Source organism: Malaclemys terrapin, chromosome 1 (genome assembly GCF_027887155.1).
Source record: "Malaclemys terrapin pileata isolate rMalTer1 chromosome 1, rMalTer1.hap1, whole genome shotgun sequence".
Lineage (NCBI taxonomy): Eukaryota > Metazoa > Chordata > Testudines > Emydidae > Malaclemys > Malaclemys terrapin.
Genome location: NC_071505.1, coordinates 130,823,224 through 130,843,551, shown reverse-complemented (window position 1 = coordinate 130,843,551; position 20,328 = coordinate 130,823,224). Strand labels below are relative to the sequence as shown.

General features: G+C 45.5%; 1 protein-coding gene and 2 pseudogenes across 1 annotated transcript; 2 read left to right on the top strand and 1 right to left on the bottom strand.

Moving 5' to 3' along the window:
• The first annotated feature begins 1,221 nt into the window (after positions 1-1,221).
• Positions 1,222-8,319, top strand: LOC128842818 (protein mono-ADP-ribosyltransferase TIPARP-like; annotated as a pseudogene).
• The window catches only part of LOC128842824 (zinc finger protein 394-like), a 22,078-nt pseudogene continuing 6,806 nt past the window's right edge, over positions 5,057-20,328 (bottom strand).
• On the top strand, positions 13,045-19,006 carry LOC128842801 (zinc finger protein 22-like). The gene is made up of 2 exons (XM_054038994.1): positions 13,045-14,724; positions 17,324-19,006. The coding sequence occupies exons 1-2, from the start codon at positions 13,740-13,742 to the stop codon at positions 17,419-17,421; spliced, it is 1,083 nt and encodes a 360-aa protein (XP_053894969.1). The 5' UTR covers positions 13,045-13,739; the 3' UTR covers positions 17,422-19,006.

The following is a 20,328-nucleotide window of genomic DNA, read 5'->3' as shown; positions in this document are numbered from 1 at the left end:
ACTGGAGACCGACGAAATTAACTTCTCCCCCCAACCCCACTGCCTGGGGGTGGGAATTTCCCACTTACCCTCAGAAACGTGGGGTGGGGGTGGGGAAAGGGGATGTCAGGCCAGGGTAGAGCTTGGATCCCACTGCGAGAGGTAAAGCTCAGGAGAGGATGATCCCTTGAGAAGAGCAGTGTTTGTTTGTAAGGCATGAAGCCCGGGGAAGGGGCTCTGTAACAGGTGTAAGGGTGTTGAGGACTAGGGTCCAGATTTTGGTCCCCACCCTGACCACTGTATTCCCTTAAGGCCGTGTATAGTGACCTTGATAGACCAGGGACCATTCTCCTAGTGCAGGCTTCGATGAAGGGGCTGTGCTGGAAGTGGGAGGGGTTTGAGGATTCTGGGCTCCAGGATTGTTGGGGTAAATTATAGCAGCTGCTAGGATTCCTGTACTTTATGCTGAGGGCCATTCCATTCCCTATAACTATGCTTTCTGTACAACACCTCTCTGGAGGCACAGCCCAGAATCTAGCCCGAGGGATCCGCACACAGAACAGTTTCATGCCTCCAGGAGTTGGGTTCCTCCGAAAGTCTGGAATCCACTTCCCACTGGAGCAAAGGAGAAAGTGAGAAGAAGAAACTAGAGACAAAGACACTGCATGTAAATCTGGGCGGGAATCTCTAGGTGGTGGGAGAGTCTAGAGAGAGCAAGCACAAAAGAATCAGAGGAGTATCTTACTCCCCTTTACTGCACCAGCTGCTGGTTTTATTTTGCAGGAGATGATAGCTATGTGAGGAAGGGCAAGGAGTGGCTATCTATGAGACTCACATAGTAGGAAAGGTTTGCCATTGGGGAGAAAGTCCTGGGGGCATGGGCTACAGCTGGGGAGGGCAGAAAATGCCAAAGACAAGTGCCCAGTTATTGTGGGATCTGTCACGGATCCTCAAAGGTATTTAAGTGCCTAAGTCCCGTTGATTTCAATGGCATCTAAATACTTTTGAAGACGTGGTCCAATGTGCCTGGATTGAGAAGCACTAAAGAAAGTTGTCCTATGTAGGAAGCTCTGCATTCCGGCCAGCTTTCTGCCTCACTAAATTTCCCCATTTTTCTCCCAGGAGTTGGGTTCCTCCAAAGAACTGAACTGCTCTTTACAACTCCACTGCCCTTGAGATCTGAGAGCTTCTTCAGCCAGTGGGAAACCAGTTCCTAAGAACACAAATAGCATTGTCTTCTCAATGGATTTACAGCATGAGAGGAGGTCTCCAGAGCACTTAGCCAGTGAAGATGGGGCCCAGTTCCATATCCATCAGGCAGATGGGATCAGAATCTGTGATCACTTCCTCCTAGGAAACTGTCCTGAAGGAGCTGGCTGCCCACTCCACCACACTCGCTATCCTTACCACTGGCAGTTAAGGCGTAGCGACAACAAAGCCTGGCAGAGTTTGAGTGACTCAGCTCAGCGGCACCTGGAAAATCTTTACTGCAATGTTAACAAAAGTCATGCTCATTTTTTGGACAAGTAAGTGATGGAAAAATTCCAGCCCCAGCATTTCCCAGCAGGAGGTACTGTAAAGAACAGCACAAGAGAACTAGCTGCAGTGAGATCACTTCAACACAGGTCCTAGCCTTGTACAGTAGGAGACAAGGAAGGGAATGGGGCAGATTTCTAGTTGTTCTAGCACAGGTTGAGTCTTCCCTTACTGGAGGAACTCTAGGGAATGGTGAAGGAGCTCCGGCTGTGGAGAGCTCCCAGCTATGCTCCAATGCTAGCCACTCTTAGCTGGAGGTGCTGAACAGAATGGTGGCACTGGCCGTGAGGAATACATAGTTTCTCCAGTCCCTGTCTCTCCCAGGGGAGGGCATTATAGGGGATGGTGGAGGAGTACTGCCTTAGGGAGATCGCCGCTACCGCAGGCTCACTCTCCCAGCAGTACACATGCTTATAACTATGTATTTATTTATTTTTTCTCATAGCAATAATTCTTCTGGGAAACTTGTCCTGACTTCCTTGGAAGTGATAACCTCTGAGACCTATGACAAAGCAAGGCGTCTTTCCAACACCTGCGATCCACAGCAGAACCCCCATTTCCCCACACAGTGGGCAGTGTTTTGGAAAAATGGTGATAAATGGATAAAATACGAGGAGGTGAGGGAAAGAGGATGAGACCTCATGGTATGATGTTCTGGCTACTGTCTTTCATGTGAGCTGTCTCCTCAAATAATGCTCCACTGCGATAAATGCAATTACACAGGATCGGTGAGGGGAGTAACTGCAGAAAGGCTCATCCAGCCACCAGGAGCTGCAGAAGAGAAAGCTGTTGTGTTGACTCTGGTGAGACTGAAGAGGCCAAGAGTTCGTGGCATACACATAGAGAAGTTAGATAAAAGCATAAATACTCTTTCTGGAAGGTTGCAATCAAACACTTTATTTCTTAGAATTCAGAATGATAACAAAAAAGAACCCAAAACAGAGAGACACAAAGCTGTCCTTTTACAGACTGGCTGCTGCTAGACCCAGATTACATGCACCCCTACAAAGCCCCATAGCCAGGGGCTCGGCAGACATTGCCTTCACTTCCCCTCCTTTCTTTTGGTAGATCAAAGGGCTGTGCAAGTAGACCCTGCCTCTTCAGTGGGGGGGTGGGAGGATGGGCAGGAAAGCCATGATCCAGGAGGCCAGGATATTGCTATATTGTTATATTGCTGTCATTCCCAAAGCTGCTGACTTCCTTCTCCTTCCCTTTACCCTTCAGCAGCTGTAACAGTTGTAGGGTGCTTGTCCCATGTGTCCCACATACACCTGGACTAGCACATAAATGGTGTGAAGGAGGGCTGTTCCCAGCCCCTGCTACTCCCACACCTCCTGCTCATCAATCTCTGGGAGTGCCTGCTCACCTGCTCCCTCTCTTCTTGCTGAGTATCAGGGGGAAGAGACATTAGTGCTGGTCCTGACCTTATTAATGCAGGATATTCAGGGTGAGGAGTGCTTGATGCTGTCCTGCCCTACCTCCTGCTATTGTTATGGAGGAAGGAGCAAGGGGCTGGTACAGGCACCTCCTTCTCCAGAGCTGCTGAGGAGCTTCTCACTGTGGCCTCTTCCTGAGGGATTCCTAAGGGGGCTCCTTCTCAGAGCCCAGGGACTGGGTTTACATTAGCTAGCGGAGGAGAGCTTCCAGAAACCCCTAAATCTTTTCTCCCCCAATAATTTTTAAATCATATTTATACTGGGTTTTTTTCTAACCATGGCCTCACTGTTTTCAAAGCAAGGGTCAGGGGTACAACAACCCTCTCACTGTAGAGAGGGAGACTGGAAGAGCCGACGGCAGATAGGAGAGAGCAGTGGGCTGAGAACTAAGGCTGGTGGGATTCCGGGCATAAGGGGCCATGGCACAAAGGAGTAGCTGTCATCAGTGAGAGAGCAAGAGCACAGCTCCATGGATAGGAGTGGAACCATGACAGGAGGGAACCAGAGATGTCTGCATAGCAGAGAATACAGTTCTACAATGTTAAATGTTGCTCTGACAATACGGCTGATGAAAGCATAGGCAGCAGAAATTCGGGTGTTTTGGAGGGTGGGTGGGTTTTTTTGCTGCCTAGAGAGGAGCTGCTCCTCTGCTCTGGCCAGAGGGAAGCCCAGATAAAAAATAGACAAAGATGTTCTTGAATAAGGCCATGTCTACACTAGAGAGCTTACAGCGGCACAGCTGTACCATTGCAACTGTGCTGCTGTAAGATCTCTTGTGTAGCTGCTCTATGCCAACAGGAGAGAGCTCTCCCGTCGATGTAATTAAACCATCCCCAATGAGTGGGGGGTAGCTATGTTGGCGGGAGAAACTCTTTCGCTGACATAGCGCTGTGTACACTATGCCGGCGAAACTTATGTCACTTGGGGGGATGCTTTTTTCACACCCCTGAGCAACATAAGTTTTGCCGAGATAAGTGGTAGTGTAGACATGGCCGAAGAGATGGTTGGAGAGATGAGTGCTGATTTCTTCAGCAGTTTGCTGAGAAAGGGAAGGTTAGAAACAGGGCAGAGGTTGGAGTGTGAGGGCCAAGAGAATGTTGTGTAAATCTTGGTCTATGCCTAAAACGTAGGTTGACCTAGTTACATCACCCAGGAGGTGTTAAAAATACACCCCCCTGAGAGACTTAGTGAAGCCAGCCTAAGCCCTGGTGTAGACACCGATAGTTGACAGAACAATTCTGCTCTCAAGGGGGTGGATTTACTACAGTGACAGAAAACGCCTTCTTTGCTGTAACAAGTGTCTACACTGCAGCGGGGTTGCGGCAGCACCATAGATGTGCCGCTGTAGCACTTGTAGTGCAGACATATCCTAAGAAGGGGATGGACGAAGACAGATTTGAAAGTGTTGGGGAATGTAGCAAAAGCAAAGGAATGATGATAATAGGAGAGAGCCATGACTAAAGGAGAAGCAAGTAGGTGAAGAGAGACTGAGCATCTGTATGCAGACTGACTGCCCTCAAACTCCCAGAAAGCATGGGGTGGCATTTCTCCAATGAAATGCTAGAGTGCTATTGAGGGAGCACAGTGGAGGCATACCTGATTTTTCCCTTTATCCTGTTTATCCTAACATCATATCCCCACCCTCTTATTCTCTCTGAGCTCAGCCCATCTTCAGTGATCTCCTCTCTGCCTTTGAGGAGGACAAGGAATTGCACAACTTCGAGCTCCGGGGCAAGCACTACAGCGTGGATTTGAAGAGGTTTGTGCAACATAACATGGAACGGGGATACGTTCGCCACATCCAGCGCCGGCCTTCCTACCGATCACTCCTCAGTATGATGCCATACCTGCAGTACGTGACTCTACTGGCAACAATGCTCCTACAGGCATTTCAACAGCATGTAGGAAAATAAATGTTCCCCTCTCGTTATCTCCTTAGGATGATACCAAGTAAAGCCAGTATACCCTCCTGTCCTACTCATGACATCCCTGGGGAAGATCCCATGGATGGTTACTATGGTCCATACCCTGCTGCTTGGATTCCACAGCCAACTGTTGATCAGGCTTTCCTGCAAATGGAGGTGATGCCATCAGAAGCTGCATACCGCTCTACTTGTGTTCTCTTCCACTAGTCTCTTCCAGAGGATGAGGTCCTGGTGCTGGCAATTTACAGGATCCGGAATGAAGATCTCTGGCAAAGATATACCAAGTAAAAAGAGAAGTGGATGTAGTTAGAGACAACAGCCTTGGAGTGTGAATTGCAGTGCTGGTGCCCAGGGTGAAGCATCCCACCATCCTCAGAGGTTGGGAATATGAATGTGGAGCTATAGGGTGTGGCTCCTACACACAGAGGCAGGGACTGTGAATGCCAATGCCATCAAAGGATAGGAGTGTGAATCCCAGCGCTAGCGCCACAGAACCCATTGTGTTAATAGAGTGTCCCAGCTTCCCAGATACTTATGTGGTCCCCATCACCACAGTATTTGAGCACATCACTATTTTTAATGTATTTATCCTCACAACATCCCTGTGAGGCAGTCAAGTGCTATTATTCACATTTTGTAGATGGGGAACTGAGGCCCTGATCCACAAAGATATTTAGTTTCTTAGCTGCCATTGATTTCAGTGGAAGGTAGGGGCCTAATTACCTTTGTGGATCTTGGCCTAAATGATTTCTCCAACATCATACAGGAAGTACGTGGCAGAGCAAGTCCACAGTCTGAGACTAGTACCCTAAGCACTGGACCATCTTTCTTTCCTTGTGAATAGGAATACTATTATCAGTCCTCTAGTCTTTGGTTCCTGCTACGCTCAGAGACTCACAGCAAAAATCTTACTACTATTGCTTTGAACTGTGGGTCCCAGTGCACTAAAGCAAACAAATTTGTTCATTAATAGGTATTTCCTTGTGCATTAATTGGTTGCTTCATCTACACCAGAGTGTGCTTATCTCTGCACTGGGTGAATCCTAGTGCCCTGCTGTACGTATAAATTGTGCATATTGATTTGGTGAGTGAACAGTTGTGCATTACTGGATGGTGCAGTCATCTATGAGTGTGTATTGTTGCATGTATCCATCCATGATGGCTTAATTAGTGTGTTAAGGCATGGATTTTGTGGGTAGATGTTTATTTGAGTGCTTCTGAATTCTCAGTTGGAAAGCAAGAGACTGAACCCTAGTTCCCTGGAATTCAAGATTGTGCTACTTATCTTTTGCATAAGTAAGAGTTGAGGGATGGATGGGAGAGATTACTCTTCATGGTCTCCCTGTGGAACTTCAGCATCATCCCCTCAGGGCAGAGACTCTAACCTTCTTCTGTTTCTTCTTTGATCCCAATTCAGCCGGAAAAAATTCATGACTTGGGGAAGAACAAAGCTTGAGAAACAACACCTGGAGAAGCACCTCTTCTTTGGAACCTCAGCCAGAAGTGTGGAGCCCATTTGCAAGACAAACTTCAGCCAGTTCCTCCCAGAACAGCACAGCCCTATTTTTGGCCAGGGCATTTATTTCTCATTAAGAGCAGACTATTCAAACAGATACTCCCGTGCAAAGAAAGGTGGGATGCGCTACATGTTCCTGGCCAAGGTTTTGGTGGGCAAGACTGTGGCTGGGAGAGCACATTATCGCCGGCCCCCAGAACAGGAGCCTGGTGGGCAACTCTATGACTCTTGTGTCAATAGTGTGACCAAGCCCCAGGTGTACGTGGCCTTTGACAACTTCCAGTGCTACCCCTACTTTCTTATCCACTACAAGCTCCTCTCTGACCCTGTGGTGCTGTACAGCTGATGGCACCAGGAGGAGGGGCTTTTCTGCTTTCTCTGAATCATCCACATAATGACTTCTACCATCAGAGCATGAAGAGGGTTGGTTTTAGTCCTTCACATTCCTTTGACCTATGCTCCTTGTAAAGGACTTTACAAACTGTTCCTGAGCATACAGAGAGTGCTGGCTGCAAGTACATGTAGGCTAGGATTTTCAAAGGTGCCTAAGGGAATTAGGCACCCAACTCCCATTGAATTAGAATGGGAATTTTCTGAGTCCCATTCAAATTCAATGGGAATTGGATACCTAGCTCTTAGAGTGGGATTTTCGGAGGAGCCTTAATCCTTTCAGTATAGGAAAAACATACCCAACTAATTTCCACAGCATTCCTCTACCACCTTCTTGAATTCTCACTGATGATCCCCTCTATTCTTTCCCACAATCCACATTTACCCACCTCTGACTTTACCCTGGTCACCTTCAATTCATTTCATCATCCATCTAAATAAGAATGGTTGTGTAAGATGTCCCTTCTGGATTCCACTAAAAAAACACCACCACATTTTGTACATTGGCCAGAAGGAGGCATTGTTGCTTGAAATGAAGCCATTCTTTCTCATCCTGATCTCTGGAGGGTCTTGTGGACCATGATGTGTTCCTCAAATACATTAAAAATGCCACCCTTCTATTTCTATGAAATATCAACACCTTCCTCTCTCTAAAAACACTCCTCCCCATGTGAGTTAGCTGTCAATAATGACTGTTGTTCAGTGAAGCCAGCTCTTAGTAATTGCTAAATTTTCTTGTATTAAACACTTGTTTAAATTACTACTACTATAGTGGCTTTATTTGTTGGTAAGGGGTTTTCTTGAATTATTAAAACTAGAGAAGTGTTAATAGTTAATTTACAAAATGTGTGTGTGGCAAATTAACTTCTGTATCTGATGGGGGGAGTCCACAGATTTGGGCTTGTCAGGGTTTCTAGTGGGTCAGGACTTGCTCCTGGCAAAAGTGTCTCACACCATCTCCCCCTTGTTGCTGGAAAACCTCCATGGTTCTCTTGCACTGGCCCCTCCTACCTGATCCATAAAACCTCTAGAAAGCAGCTGATTTCAAGCACCTCTTCCAGCAATTTTTGGTGCTAAGCACCTACACTGTTTTAGCAAGAAGCTGGGGGAGGTATGAACTGTCCATTTTTTGTGGGTTCACCTGTTTGCCACCTCATTGAAATAGCCTCCATCTACAGTTTATTCATTCAATCAGGGCCAGATTCTGATACCCTTTACTCATGATATGAACCTCTATTCTATCACTTCAGTGGGATTAAGGCAAGTAATGACCATTGTGATCACCTTGTCTGATCTCCTGCATAATACAGGCCATAGGAATTCCCTGAACTAATTCCTTCTTCAGCTGCAATAGCTGTGATTGAACTAAAGCATATATCTTAGAAAAAACACCCAATCTTGATTTTAAAATTATCAGTGATGGAGAATCTACCACAACTCTTGGTTACTTGTTCCAATGGATAATTACCCTTAGCATTAAAAAATTGCAACTTGCTGTGCTCAGTGGTGTGAAAAAACACCCCGCTAAGTGCAGCGCTGTAAAGCACCAGTGTAATCAGTGCCTGCAGCGCTGCACGCTCACTCGCAGCGCTGCAAGCTATTCCCCTCAGAGAGGTGAAGTATATACAGCGCTGCAAGAGCTCTCTTGCAGTGCTGGTGGCGCGACTACACTTGCACTTCACAGCGCTGCCACGGCAGCGCTGGGAAGTCCCGAGTGTAGCCAAGCCTTAAGGAACTGAAGAGCCTTCTTTTATCAAATGTCTGTTCCCCATGTAGGTACTCACAGACTGTGATCAAATCACCCCTCACCTTTTTGTTTGTTTTGATTAATTAAATAGATTGAACTCCTTGGGCTAGATTCACAAAGAAATGTAGGCTCAGCATTGCCACACCTAACTGTTAGGCACCTAGAAAATCATTGCAATTCACAAAGCCTGATTTAAGTGCCTTGGCTCCCTATACAATGAATGGGGAGAGAAAGTCACTTCAGAATGGGATTCACAAAAGCCAGCATGCTAGGTAGTTCCTTGCCTAAAATAGCTAGTGGGAGCTGCCAAGGTGAGGGGTGTGTGCTCAGCCCCACCCTTCTCTCTGAGAGGTGTACCTAAATCCTGGCTGTAGGGAATGCCTCTCTCTGCTTGGGATTCTCAGCTGCAAACCCTCTCTTTGTGTTAAGCACCTACACTGTTTTAGCAAGAAGTTGGGGAAGGAGAAGTATCTCTCATAACTTTTACCCTAGTGATTAGAGTACTCACCTGGATGTGGGAGAGCCCTGGTTCAAGATCCTCCTTCTGAGGGGGAGAAGGGATTTGCTATCTGAGAGGTATGAGATATTCTTATGTGAGGCTTCTTCAATGTCTCCTGCTGAAGCTGTTCCACTTTGGAGTAAATAATGAAAGAATCAGTGAGCCCTGTGGCAGACAGCTTACAGAATGAGGGTCAGACAGGCCACATAAGGTGGACAAAACAGACAAAGGGTGTTGGGGAAAGAGATTGATGCTGTAGCCCACTAGTTAGCACACTCACCTGGGAAGTGGCAGAGCCATGCTCCAGTCCTCCTGCTCCACTGACTTAAAAAAATATTTATCCAAATACTATTGTGCGTGCTTCACACAGAATTTCTCTCACATGCAGCCCGTCTCTGGTTTCAGTGTAGAAGCCACAGTGCAGGTGGATGGAGTGTATGCATGACGTGGTTGGGTGGCTCCAAAGGCAGGAGTACTGGGATGGTTTTAGTATGGATATTTCTCAGTTGCTTTTTTAGAAAAGTTTTCTAAATAAAACAAGTCTGTTTAAAATGAGACATTGACTCCAGGACAGTTTTTCTGCATTGTCTTTAGGAATTTAAAGGTGTGTTAATCAAGGACACCCCCCAGCCTTGAAGCAGGAGGAGGAGGAGCTGTGAAGCAAAGCACAGTTGTTGTGTTGTGGGTGCCAGGAATACAACACATACAGGTGTGTACTATACATGGAAAGAAGCCGGCATCATGCACTAGTAAGAGGGCAGCCCCAAGTACAACATAAACAAAACTATCATGATGAATATTAATATTAACAGTAAACTTTGGAGGGAAGAGGGGGTTAAACAAAGGTAAAAATTTTGACTTTTCATCCCAATTTGTGACACAAACAAATGTCAGAATTTCTTGGGGAACGGAAATTCCATTTAAAGACCAGCTCTAGTTTCTAGCCCTCACGGTTGCAAAGAAAAGTTGGTAAATGTGACCCAAGTGCACTGTAAAGGCTCAGAAACCAGATGGCAAATAAAAAGAACCCACATGTATTTATTTTAAGATCTCATGATTTTTAAGCCAGACTCATCACTTTTGGGGCACGAGTAATTATTTTGAACACTTAGGGTTGCCAAGACTGGGAAGGGGTAAATGTGATGCCCAAGCATGATGGTAAGGGATTAACGTCTCAATTCAGTATAGCAGAAACTTTAGGTGGAGCTAGTTCCCTCTTATTCATGTATTTTCCCTACCTGCTAATACGGTAGCTGCTGGTTGGTGTCACAAGGACTAAGGCAGACCACTTTCTAAGTAGCCATAGTTCTGTGGATGAAACACCCTGGTTCGGTGACTCCAGGGGAAAAGTCTCTCATTCTTTCTATTTCGCTAGCTGTGGCACATATTTTTGCAACAGACAGGAGACTTGCGACTGAGGAGCCACAGGAAACTGGGGTAGGGATAGCTCAGTGGTTTGAGCATTGGCCTGCTAAACTCAGAGTTGTGAGTTCAATCCTTGAGAGGACCAGTTAGGGATTGGTCCTGCTTTGAGCAGGGGGATGGACTAGATGACCTCCTGAGGTCCCTTCTAGCCCTGATATTCTATGAAACTTGCTAGCCAGTATAGACTGTATGAAAAGGAACCACTCTCATCTCAGGCTATATTCCTCCCTTGTTTTTGAGCCCATGTTTCAAGTGGCCTCCTGCCTCCATTTCTCACAGCACTATCACATCCTTAACTATCTCTGACTACAGAGCAACTGAGATCTCCCTATGTCTCCCTTTCCCACCACAAGGCCTCAGTGTAGTTGGCATTGTGTGCAGCAGTATCCCCCCAGCACAGATATATTTATAATAAAAAGAGATTGTTATTTGAATTAGGGCAGGGGTTCTCAGACTTCATTGCAACACCCCCCCCTCTGGCAACAAAAATTACTACATGACCCCAGTAGGTGGGAACCAAAGCCTGAGCCTGCCCAAGCTCCACCACCCTGGGCAGGGGGCCCAAAGTCAAATCTCAGTGGCTTCAGCCCAAGGCAGGGGGCCTGTAACCTAAGCCCTGCTGCCCAGGGCTGAAGCCCTCAGGCTTCTACTTCAGGCAGTGGGGCTCAGGCTTTGGCTCCAGCAAGTCTAAGCCAGCCCTGGTGAGCCCATTAAAATGGGGTCCCAACCCACTTTGGGGTCCCAACCCACAGTTTTAGAACAGCTGAATTAGGGTAATGCCTATAAACCCCAAACAAGGATCAGGGCTCTACTAGGCTTTATGCTGTACAGAGAGATACCAAACAAAAGAGCCCTGTGGCAGACAGTTTACAGAATGAGGGTCAGACAGGCCACATAAGGTGGACAAAACAGACAAAGGGTGTTGGGGAAAGCAGGAGGATGAGATAACAGAATGAAAAGATTAGCAGAGAAACTGAAGTCTCTTCAAGGGTCTAAGGTGGATCACCCTCTCTCCCCTGCAGATATCTTGGTAAAGCTTCCCCACTCCTCTCCTTCTCCAGAAGGGGGCAGTAGCACTACTTTCTGCTGCTCCCACATGAAGGCCACCAGCTCTTTACATGTATGCCTGTAGGAAGGGTCCACACACTCTGCCCTAGCAAACACTTCTGCCATCTCCCCAGGGCCCTCAGCCTTTGCTGCAGTCACTCTTTTGGCCTGCGGCAGTGGGAGGAGCCATTCCCACCCTGACTCTGTCAGCCAATCACTGCTCTCAGCACCTTCTCCAATGAAAGGCTCACAGGAGGGCATACAGAGGAGCCCAGGGGAAGAAGAAGGAGGGAAAGTTGGAGCATGAGCTACAGCCTAAGCACCAGCCCCTCTGGGCCTCATCAAGTGAGCCTGGCCTGAATGTAGGGTACTCTGCTTGGATGGGGAACTCAGGAACTGGAGTGTGTGGGGAGGGGTAATTATGTTCTGGAGGAAACTGAAGGAAGGGAGAGGAACTAGCAGTGCCATGGGGAGAATTTAAGGGAGTGGGAGGGGGCACTAAGGCCAGAGAGTAGGTTAATATAGTGTTGGGTGGGTTTCCCTGTTGCCAACACTAAGAGCTTGTTGGCACTAGGAAAGTGGTTGAGATTGAGCCATGGAGTGCTAACTAACCCTGACCTTTTCTCTAGGATAGTGGTTCTCAAACTGTGGGTTAGGACCCCAAAGTGGGTCACAGCCCCATTTTCGTGGGGTCATCAAAGCTGGCTTAGCCTTGCTGGGACCAAAGCTGAACCCTGCGCCCTACCATCTGGGGCTGAAACTGAACCCCCAGGGCTTCAACCCTGGGAATCAGGGTCAGGTTACAGGCCCCCTGCCTGGGACTGAAGCCCTTAGGCTTCAGCTTTGGTCCACCCTTCCCGGGGTGATGGGGCTTGGGCTTTTGTGCCCCCCTGGAGGGGGGCGTGGCTCAGGTGGGATCAGGCTTCAGTCCCTCCTCCTGGGGATTGTGTAGTAAGTTTTGTTGTCAGAAGGTGGTCGCAGTGCAATGAAGTTTGAGAACCCCTGCCTTAGGATAAACTCTCTTCTCCTGCTCTTACATGTAAGATTGCCAAACTGAGGCTCTTTCCACCAAACTCTGGGCTCCCTGGCTAATTGCTCACCAGTGTGGGATTGTTCTCCCTCATTGTCTTAACATAACCTGTTATCACTGCTGGGGTGCATTGCATCTGTTTTCTTTCCCACTAAATAAGGTTTCAAACTCCAGATCCCCTCTCTTCTTCTAGATGGAGCTGGAGGAAGAGCCTATGGCTTCTGGGCTCCAGGGCTCCAGAAAAAGTGAGATCCAAGGAGACTCCTGCACAGGTGAGGAGGAGTAATTTATAGCAGTTAAGTCACCCACAATAAGTGAACTTAGAAAGCTGGGATATCAGCAAAGGTGTTGTGAGCTCTGAAGTCGGTCTTCTCTGATCTGTTTGCAGTCTGCCATGCCAGAGCCTGTGTTGGGCACTGAGCTGGAGTCATGTGCTCTCTGTGATGCTGAGTGCTCCTTTTTGCCCCGGGGTTCTTCTACTTTTTAAAAACAGGAAAACAAAATCCACCTGAAATGAGTGAAAACAAAAGCCAGAACTTCTTTCTCTTTTGGCTTTATCTTCCTCTCTGCCTCCCCAAGTGGGAGGACACCAGAAGTTAGGGGATCTGAGCAGGTGAATTCGGACGCTCACATCTGAAGTATCTCTTACCCCTTAAAAGCATTTTGCGGGGCTGTGAAGGTTACCTGGGTCCTGCTGCACTGTCAGGGTTGTGAAGGCTGTTGGTCACTGCAGAGACACACAATATCTGCAAGTCACTGCAGCTGTTTTTGGGGGAAGCCTCCTTACTCCTATGAGTGAAATTGCTCCTTCCTCCCAATAGAGGGGAAAATGCCAAAGGGACATTGTGGTGTTTTTAGCTCCCTACATGTGTAACTCCAACCTCGGGAATGAGCTAGCAGGCTCTTCACTAATGCACTGAATGGCAGTAACTGAATCAGTTTGCCTGTTAGCTTTCCTGGGCGAGACTTTCTCTTAAACATACATTTTTGTAAATCAGAAGGAAGCCCAGGTTCCTGGTGTGAGGGAGAGGAAACCTCAATTTTAAAGCAGGCAGACTGCAGGGAGGTGCTCTCATTCTCTATTAAATGGGCAGAGGTGGAGGGCATGTGGGCTGAGAGAAGAGGAATAAGTGGCTAAGATGAGATAGCTGGGAGGGGTCACTCGTTTGAGCCCATTCCTTTCTCTTCCTGCTTTGCAACAGGATTTATATGGGCAAAGTGTTTGGCTTAATCTGCCCTGTTCTGAGGGGTGGAAATTCTCAAGAGGGGAGAGAGTCTCATCTGTTTATCTTTGTCTTCCCTCACTCCTCTCTCTCCCACTCCTCCATCACCTATTTCCTTCTGTCCTCTCATCCCCTCTTTTCACTTCCTCCTTCCCTTTGGGAAAGGATTTGGTGGGATTTTTTTTCGGATTTAAGGCCTCATGAACAGTCACTAATTAGAGAGAGATGCTTTGCAAGTACCAGTCCAAGGCTTTCTTTCTCCCCAGGGCAGGGAATAAACCATGTCAGAACTCCCATTTTTATTCCAGCAAGCGATAGCACTATGAGTGAAAATGAGGAGGAGAAACCTAATCAGGAAGATCTTGAGCAGGATGGGTTATCGCGACCAGCTGAAGCCCAGAGTCCTGGCTGGGGGAAAGCCAGGCCAGAAAGGCAGCAGAGAAAGAGATGCATGAAATCCGCTCATCAAGCAAGAGGATCTAAGAAACTAAAAGCCACCCTTAATCAACAGAAACCCCCCAGGGAAGAGAGTCCCTACATATGTACAGAATGTGGAAAAAGCTTCAAGGGGAGTTCGACCTTCTTGAACCATCTGAAAATCCACACAGGAGAAAAGCCCTTTGAATGCCCTAAGTGTGGGAAAAGCTTCAGCAGAAAGGCAAACCTTGTGGTACATGAGAGAATCCATACAGGAGAGAGACCCTATAAATGTAAAGAATGTGAGAAAAGCTTTGGCCGGAGCTCAAATCTAATTGCACACCGTAAAACCCACATGAAAAAGAAATCCTATGCTTGTGCGGCATGTAGCAAAAGCTTCACTTGCAGCTCAGCCCTTGTCCAGCATCAGAAAAGCCACACAGAAGAGAAACCTTACAAATGTACTGAATGCAGGAAGAGCTTCCGCCTGAGCTCAAACTTCCTTAAACATCAGAAAGTCCATGTGAGAGAGACATCCAGTGAATGTGCAACAGGTAACTTGATTGCTTAGATTAAATAAATGGAGGACACAATCTGTATTGGCTTTATTCCAATGCACAGGAAGTCTAGTACACAGTCCTGTGGCCTCCATTGGATTCTAAACACTTGGCCTGGCCTACTACACTTTGGGTTTTGTGTATATCTATGAAATGTCCAACAGAGACCCACTTAAGTAAATGCATCCATAATGTCAATACTGACACTTTTGTATGATGCTCCAGGAATAGCATTAGAGACTTCACTATTGATTTCACATGAAAGATGCTCAGATACTATGATGATGCATGGCAGTATAAAGCCCTAAGATAGCTAGCTATGAAACACTGATAACTCGCATGCACCTAACGAATTATTAAAGGTAAGTCCCTCTTTTTGCCATCCTCTTTAATCCTATAAACCAGCATAACAAGAGTCCTTACATATTGACTCTTTATTAAGAAAAAAATCTCTTCTGAGATGCTGGAAGAACGAAAGAGCCATTTTCCTCTCTCTCCTTTAAAAAGGATCCAGTACTCACTAGGCAATAAAGCAGATAGACTTAAACCAGTCTACGTGATTACTAAAGAAACTGACTCTCTATTTAACAGAGGTATCTTCTAATATACATGGTACAGAACGGTACTCAGTTCTTCTGGGAGTACTTGTGTAATATATTAAAGTTAAGGGGTTACTTAAGAGTCTCATGGACAAATTTCATAATCTTGTATATTCTTTTTAAATTGGCCTAGAAAATATGGGGTAGGAAACTGGATTTGTTCGTTCCTTTCTTGTGTGTGTATCATATATAATATAAATGACTGGAATACTTAAGTTGACTTTTTTTTCTTTTAAATTAGAAATTCTTTCAAATTAGAAATTCAAGGGTTGTCTACCATGGAAGACTCTATGGATGACTGGGGAACAAGTAGTTTTATGACCTCAGTGAAGTGAAACCTGATTGAGGCCCTGATTCAGCAGAGCAGTTAATCACAGCCTAATTGAGAGAAGTGATTTTTATTCCAGTTGTCACATCTAACAAAAAAACACTTGAGAGAGAGAGAGAGAGAGAGAGAGAGAGAAGCTCTGTCTAAGCATTTAACTTTCCTTAAACTAAGTGTGTGAAACTCTTAATCCATAGATAATGGAGTTACCTACCCAGCTCTCCCAACATAAACAGTGAAGATTAAAAACTTCATATTCCTGACATTTGTAATTATAAAAAACTTAAAGCTTTTTATACAAAATAAGCCCTCCTCTCCAAAAAGTCACAACCTCACTTCCCCTTTACATCTTGTCATTAAGAAGAAATAGTTTCCCCCTCATTAGATAACAAAGGAACATAACATCAGCTTAATACTGAGCCTACTTAAAAAGAAATTGATCCCATTTATTATGGAGTAGTAATACTTACTTCATAGTTGTATAAAAGACACTCAGTTGCAACAAGGGGGCCCATCTTATAGGACATCAAAAGAAGTCATATTGCTCTCAGAATTCATAGATTCAGGCTGGTACTGAGTTAGATTTTTTTGCCTGTCAGATTTGAAGTGAATCAGCTTTGAGTTAAACCAGCCTTCATAGAGCGCAGTAGGGAAAGCGCTGCAATCTGTCCACACTGACAGCTGCAAGCGCACTGACGTGGCCACATTAGCAGCTCTTGCAACGGCCACAGAGAGCAGTGTATTGTGTTAGGTATCCCAGCATGTAAGTGGCTGCAATGTGCTTTTCAAATGAGGGGGTAGGGTGGAGTGTGAGAGGGAGTGTGTTGTGCATATGTGGGGGGGGAGAGAGTGGGTTTTTGGGGGACTGAGAGCATGTCCGCATGCCATCTTGTAAGTTCAGACAGCAACAGACCCCTCTCTCCCCGCCCCCATACACAGCATTCCACAGTAATGGTTGCTTTGTCTCGGAGCAGATAAGCATGCTGGCTGTCAGAAATGGCGCTTTCAAAGGGCATATCGGCATGTCTGCAGTGATTCCAAAACAATGACAAGAGTGGCTACTTGACTTAAGGGGATTATGAGACATTTACAGAGGCTGATCAGAGTGCAGTAATGCAACACCTCGTTCACACTGACACCTGGGCATTTCAGCCAAGGCGCGGCAAGTGTTAATCTTCTCACCGAGGTGGAGTACCAGGAGTGCTCTAGCCCTGGAGTCAGAGCGCTCTACATGCCTTGCCAGTGTGGATGGGTAGTGAGCTAGGGTGTTTGGGGCTGCTTTAATGCACTCTAACTTGCAAGTGTAGCCAAGCCCTTAGTAGGAATGTCATTATATATGGTTAGCTCTGTGAGCTTAACATAGGTTATCAAATGATACTGGGGACTTGTGTGTGTTTTTTAAAAAGGGCCTGACATTCAGCTGGCTTGCACTATGGGTAGTCACCTTCACTTTTGTAAAATGAGTGAAATATGCTTCCCTCTGGTCTGGAGCCAGGCACTGGAGAACTAGTGGCAAGAGCTCGTCCTTGTAAATATAGATGATCCTATATTTACAGTTCTGCCTTATGATGCTTATCACATAATTCATGCTAAATGTAAATGTGTGATGTACTATTCTACATTCTTTTTACACTTAAAATGTTAACATATTATTTTCATTCCTCTTCTATAGTATGTCATGAGGAACAACAAAATGGTGGCGCAGAGCAAGTAGCTATGGACCAGTCAAGACTTATACTTGAAGAGTGTAAGTGTAAAAAAGGTTTCTAAAGTACCACGCATAGCACTTTAAATTGTAGAAATTAATACTCTTATCTTCACACAGTGAGGAGAATGAGGGACAACATGGATATGCTTCTTCTGAATCAGCAAAGTCAGCTACAGGTCCTTCAAGAGATTCAGAAACAGCTGAATGTCCTCCTCCCGGGCAATGATCTCATTAATTCAAATGTGTACAGCTTGGGACTTCTGTTAGGACAGCAGGCAGCTGCTATGGCCTCTTTGCCTTTTCCACTTCTTCTTAACCCCAGTAACCTTCTCCCAGAAAATGCCCGGCCTTTTTCCTCTCAGGTTTCATCCCAGTCATCTACTTCTGAAATTCTCGCTACCGCACAACCTCCAATCTCTCAACTTCCTGCTACTCCGACAACTGCCTGATCCATCCTCCTTGTACTGTAAACATGGCAAACAAAATGTTTATATATGTACCTGTCATTCTGATTTACCCTGTCTGAGGCAAATATGGCTTTTATATTGTAGAGTTACAGTTGAGAGGCCTTTCAAGTGCTATAGCACTGACCCTGCTCTTAATCTCTGAGGCATCCTTTGCTGAGATGCAGTCAGTGAACATAGGGGATCAAATCAATCACACATTTGCTTACTGTAGTAACTGGTTTAATACCAAGGATGGATTTGTCCCAGGCAGCCTCTATTAACAGAGATGTTCTTCATGGAGATGCACCTAAGTAGAGCATCCTTATCTGAGGTGCTCTTAGCTAATGTGTCCCCAACTATATGAGGTGTATTTAAATGGCCCTTGTTTGAGATGTCTTTAAAATGCACCTTGTTGATGCACTCTTAATTTCAGCTTGCTACTCCTAAAGCATCCTTGATGCTTGTGCTCTTAAATGAGGTGAATTTAACTAACTGTTCTTAAACGTCTCTAAGCAAGGGGCTCAGAATGGAGGTGTCCTTGACACACTTAACTAAGGCTTCCTTAATTTAGGTGGGTTTAAATAAAGTGGCCTGAACTGATTACCACTTAACTAAGCATCTCTACTGGCTGGCCTCTCTGATAAACCTATAAATTTTGGTGCTGTTTCTTACTCCCCAAGACTTCTCCATGAGAAAAGGCTTATAAACTTGCATTGGTTTTAATATAGCACTCTGGTTTGTGTTTTAAAATGTTACCATGGTTACAGTTAATCTATTCTTTAAATATCCCACATTTTCCTCTATGGAAAATGTGGTGCTTGTTAGTGTTTAAGTAGGTATTTAAATCTCTTTGATCTAGTTAATTAGGGTCTAGATGGTGGCATTTAATCCCAGCCCTTGAGTTGGTCTCACAAGGCAAAGAGGCACAGATTTGCAGGGAGAGCAGCCTCAGTCCCACCTTTAAGGCTGTTTTCCAGTGCCCTTTGAAGTCAGCAGGAGTTGCCTCAGGTCCTGAGAGGCTACAGAACAGAGTCTGGTCATACCCCTCACCACTCTGTTGCAAAGGTTAGTACCAGCATTGACACTAGATTGAAGCATTCCTGAGTATAAGGATTCCCTTTGTGATAAACCCCCATATGAATGGCTATGGGGATAAAGAAGCCCTTTACCTTTATGGGCCTGTGAACATGCCAAGTGTGATCTAGCCCTTCATCTTTTTATTTATTTATTAGGTGTGTTGAAATGGGACTTCTTCACCTATCACTGTTTATTTTATAGGGCTAGATTTGACTCCCTTACTCATGTTTAGGAGCACCTTGCTCCTACAGTTGTGCTTAGCAACATAAATGTGTTATCTTTGAATTATAAACACAAGTTGGTTGTGACTGCACATAGGTTTCTGTGGACTCTCTTAAATCAATTTCTTTAGAGTAAGTCCATTCCTTACTGACTTCAGTTAAATAAATTTAAGCCACTTCTACATGAGAGCGCAGAATACAGGTTTGCATCAGCTTAACTAAACCTTGTGTGTAAACAAGGCCTTAGACAACATTCCATCGACATAAGCTTTTACTAACAGTCCATCTTTCATGAGTTGAGCATGTCCCATTGTAAGTGTGTAAAGCTGAATTTTATGGCTCTATTCATGTGCCTCTGGTTGCAGTTTGCATAGTGATTCTGACACTGTCTCTTGCTTTTAAAAAAACATTTTTTTAATAATGATTCTCACTTCAGTGTTTTTAAATTTCTTCAAAAGTAGGGAATTAAAATATTGCATTTTCTTAGAGTAGATAATTCTAAATCTGTCTGCAGTGCTTTTTCTGTCTCTCTTGTGGCCAACAAGGGAGATAAAGAACTCTAGTGCACTTGTGAATCAATTGCTTTATTGGGGTTTGAGCATGCCACTTAAGGATCATGCTGCAAGAAAAGGAGAATCTATTTTCACTAGCAAGGGCATCCTATTTCATGGCTGCTGAATTCACTCCTTGCCCTCCCGTTGAGGCAGAGTTGGGTTCAAATATCTTTCTTTCATTGTTTAAAAAGAAAATATGGTTCTGATGTTCAGTTCTAGCAGAGAGATTGTTAGATGAGGGAAGCAGGGAACCAACAGAAGTTATATGAAGCCTCCTCTGCAAGGACATATTCCCAGTGGCCAAACGCACCAGCTTTTTGGCCCCTACCTACCAGCCAGGTAAAGAGGCTGTATTGGAAGTGATAATCAGGCCCTCTGCTTCTAGCCCTCAGAGTTGTGAAAAAACTAAACTTGAGTGCAGACTGATGCAGCATTGCCTTCTCAAATCTGCAGGCAGCTTGGAATGATAGTTCAGAGGTGGGGACTGTATTTTTAACTATCTCCCTGCTTTTGATTTTAGCAGAAGTACTCAGCTCCTGTGCTTATCCCTTAGTTCTGAACCACCCCCCACTCCTTCTCCCCCGTTGTCAAAAGTCCCCTATTCAGTTGCCAAAAATCTCCAGCTTCCTCTCTTCAGGGGCAGCTCTAGCTTTTTTGCTGCCCCAAGCACG

Excerpts from the sequence above, each read along its gene's own strand:
- LOC128842801 (XM_054038994.1), top strand. The coding sequence starts at position 13,740 with ATGGGCAAAGTGTTTGGCTTAATCTGCCCTGTTCTGAGGGGTGGAAAT. Across the intron at positions 14,725-17,323 it reads ATCCAGTGAATGTGCAACAG|TATGTCATGAGGAACAACAA; the intron begins GTAACTTGATTG and ends CCTCTTCTATAG.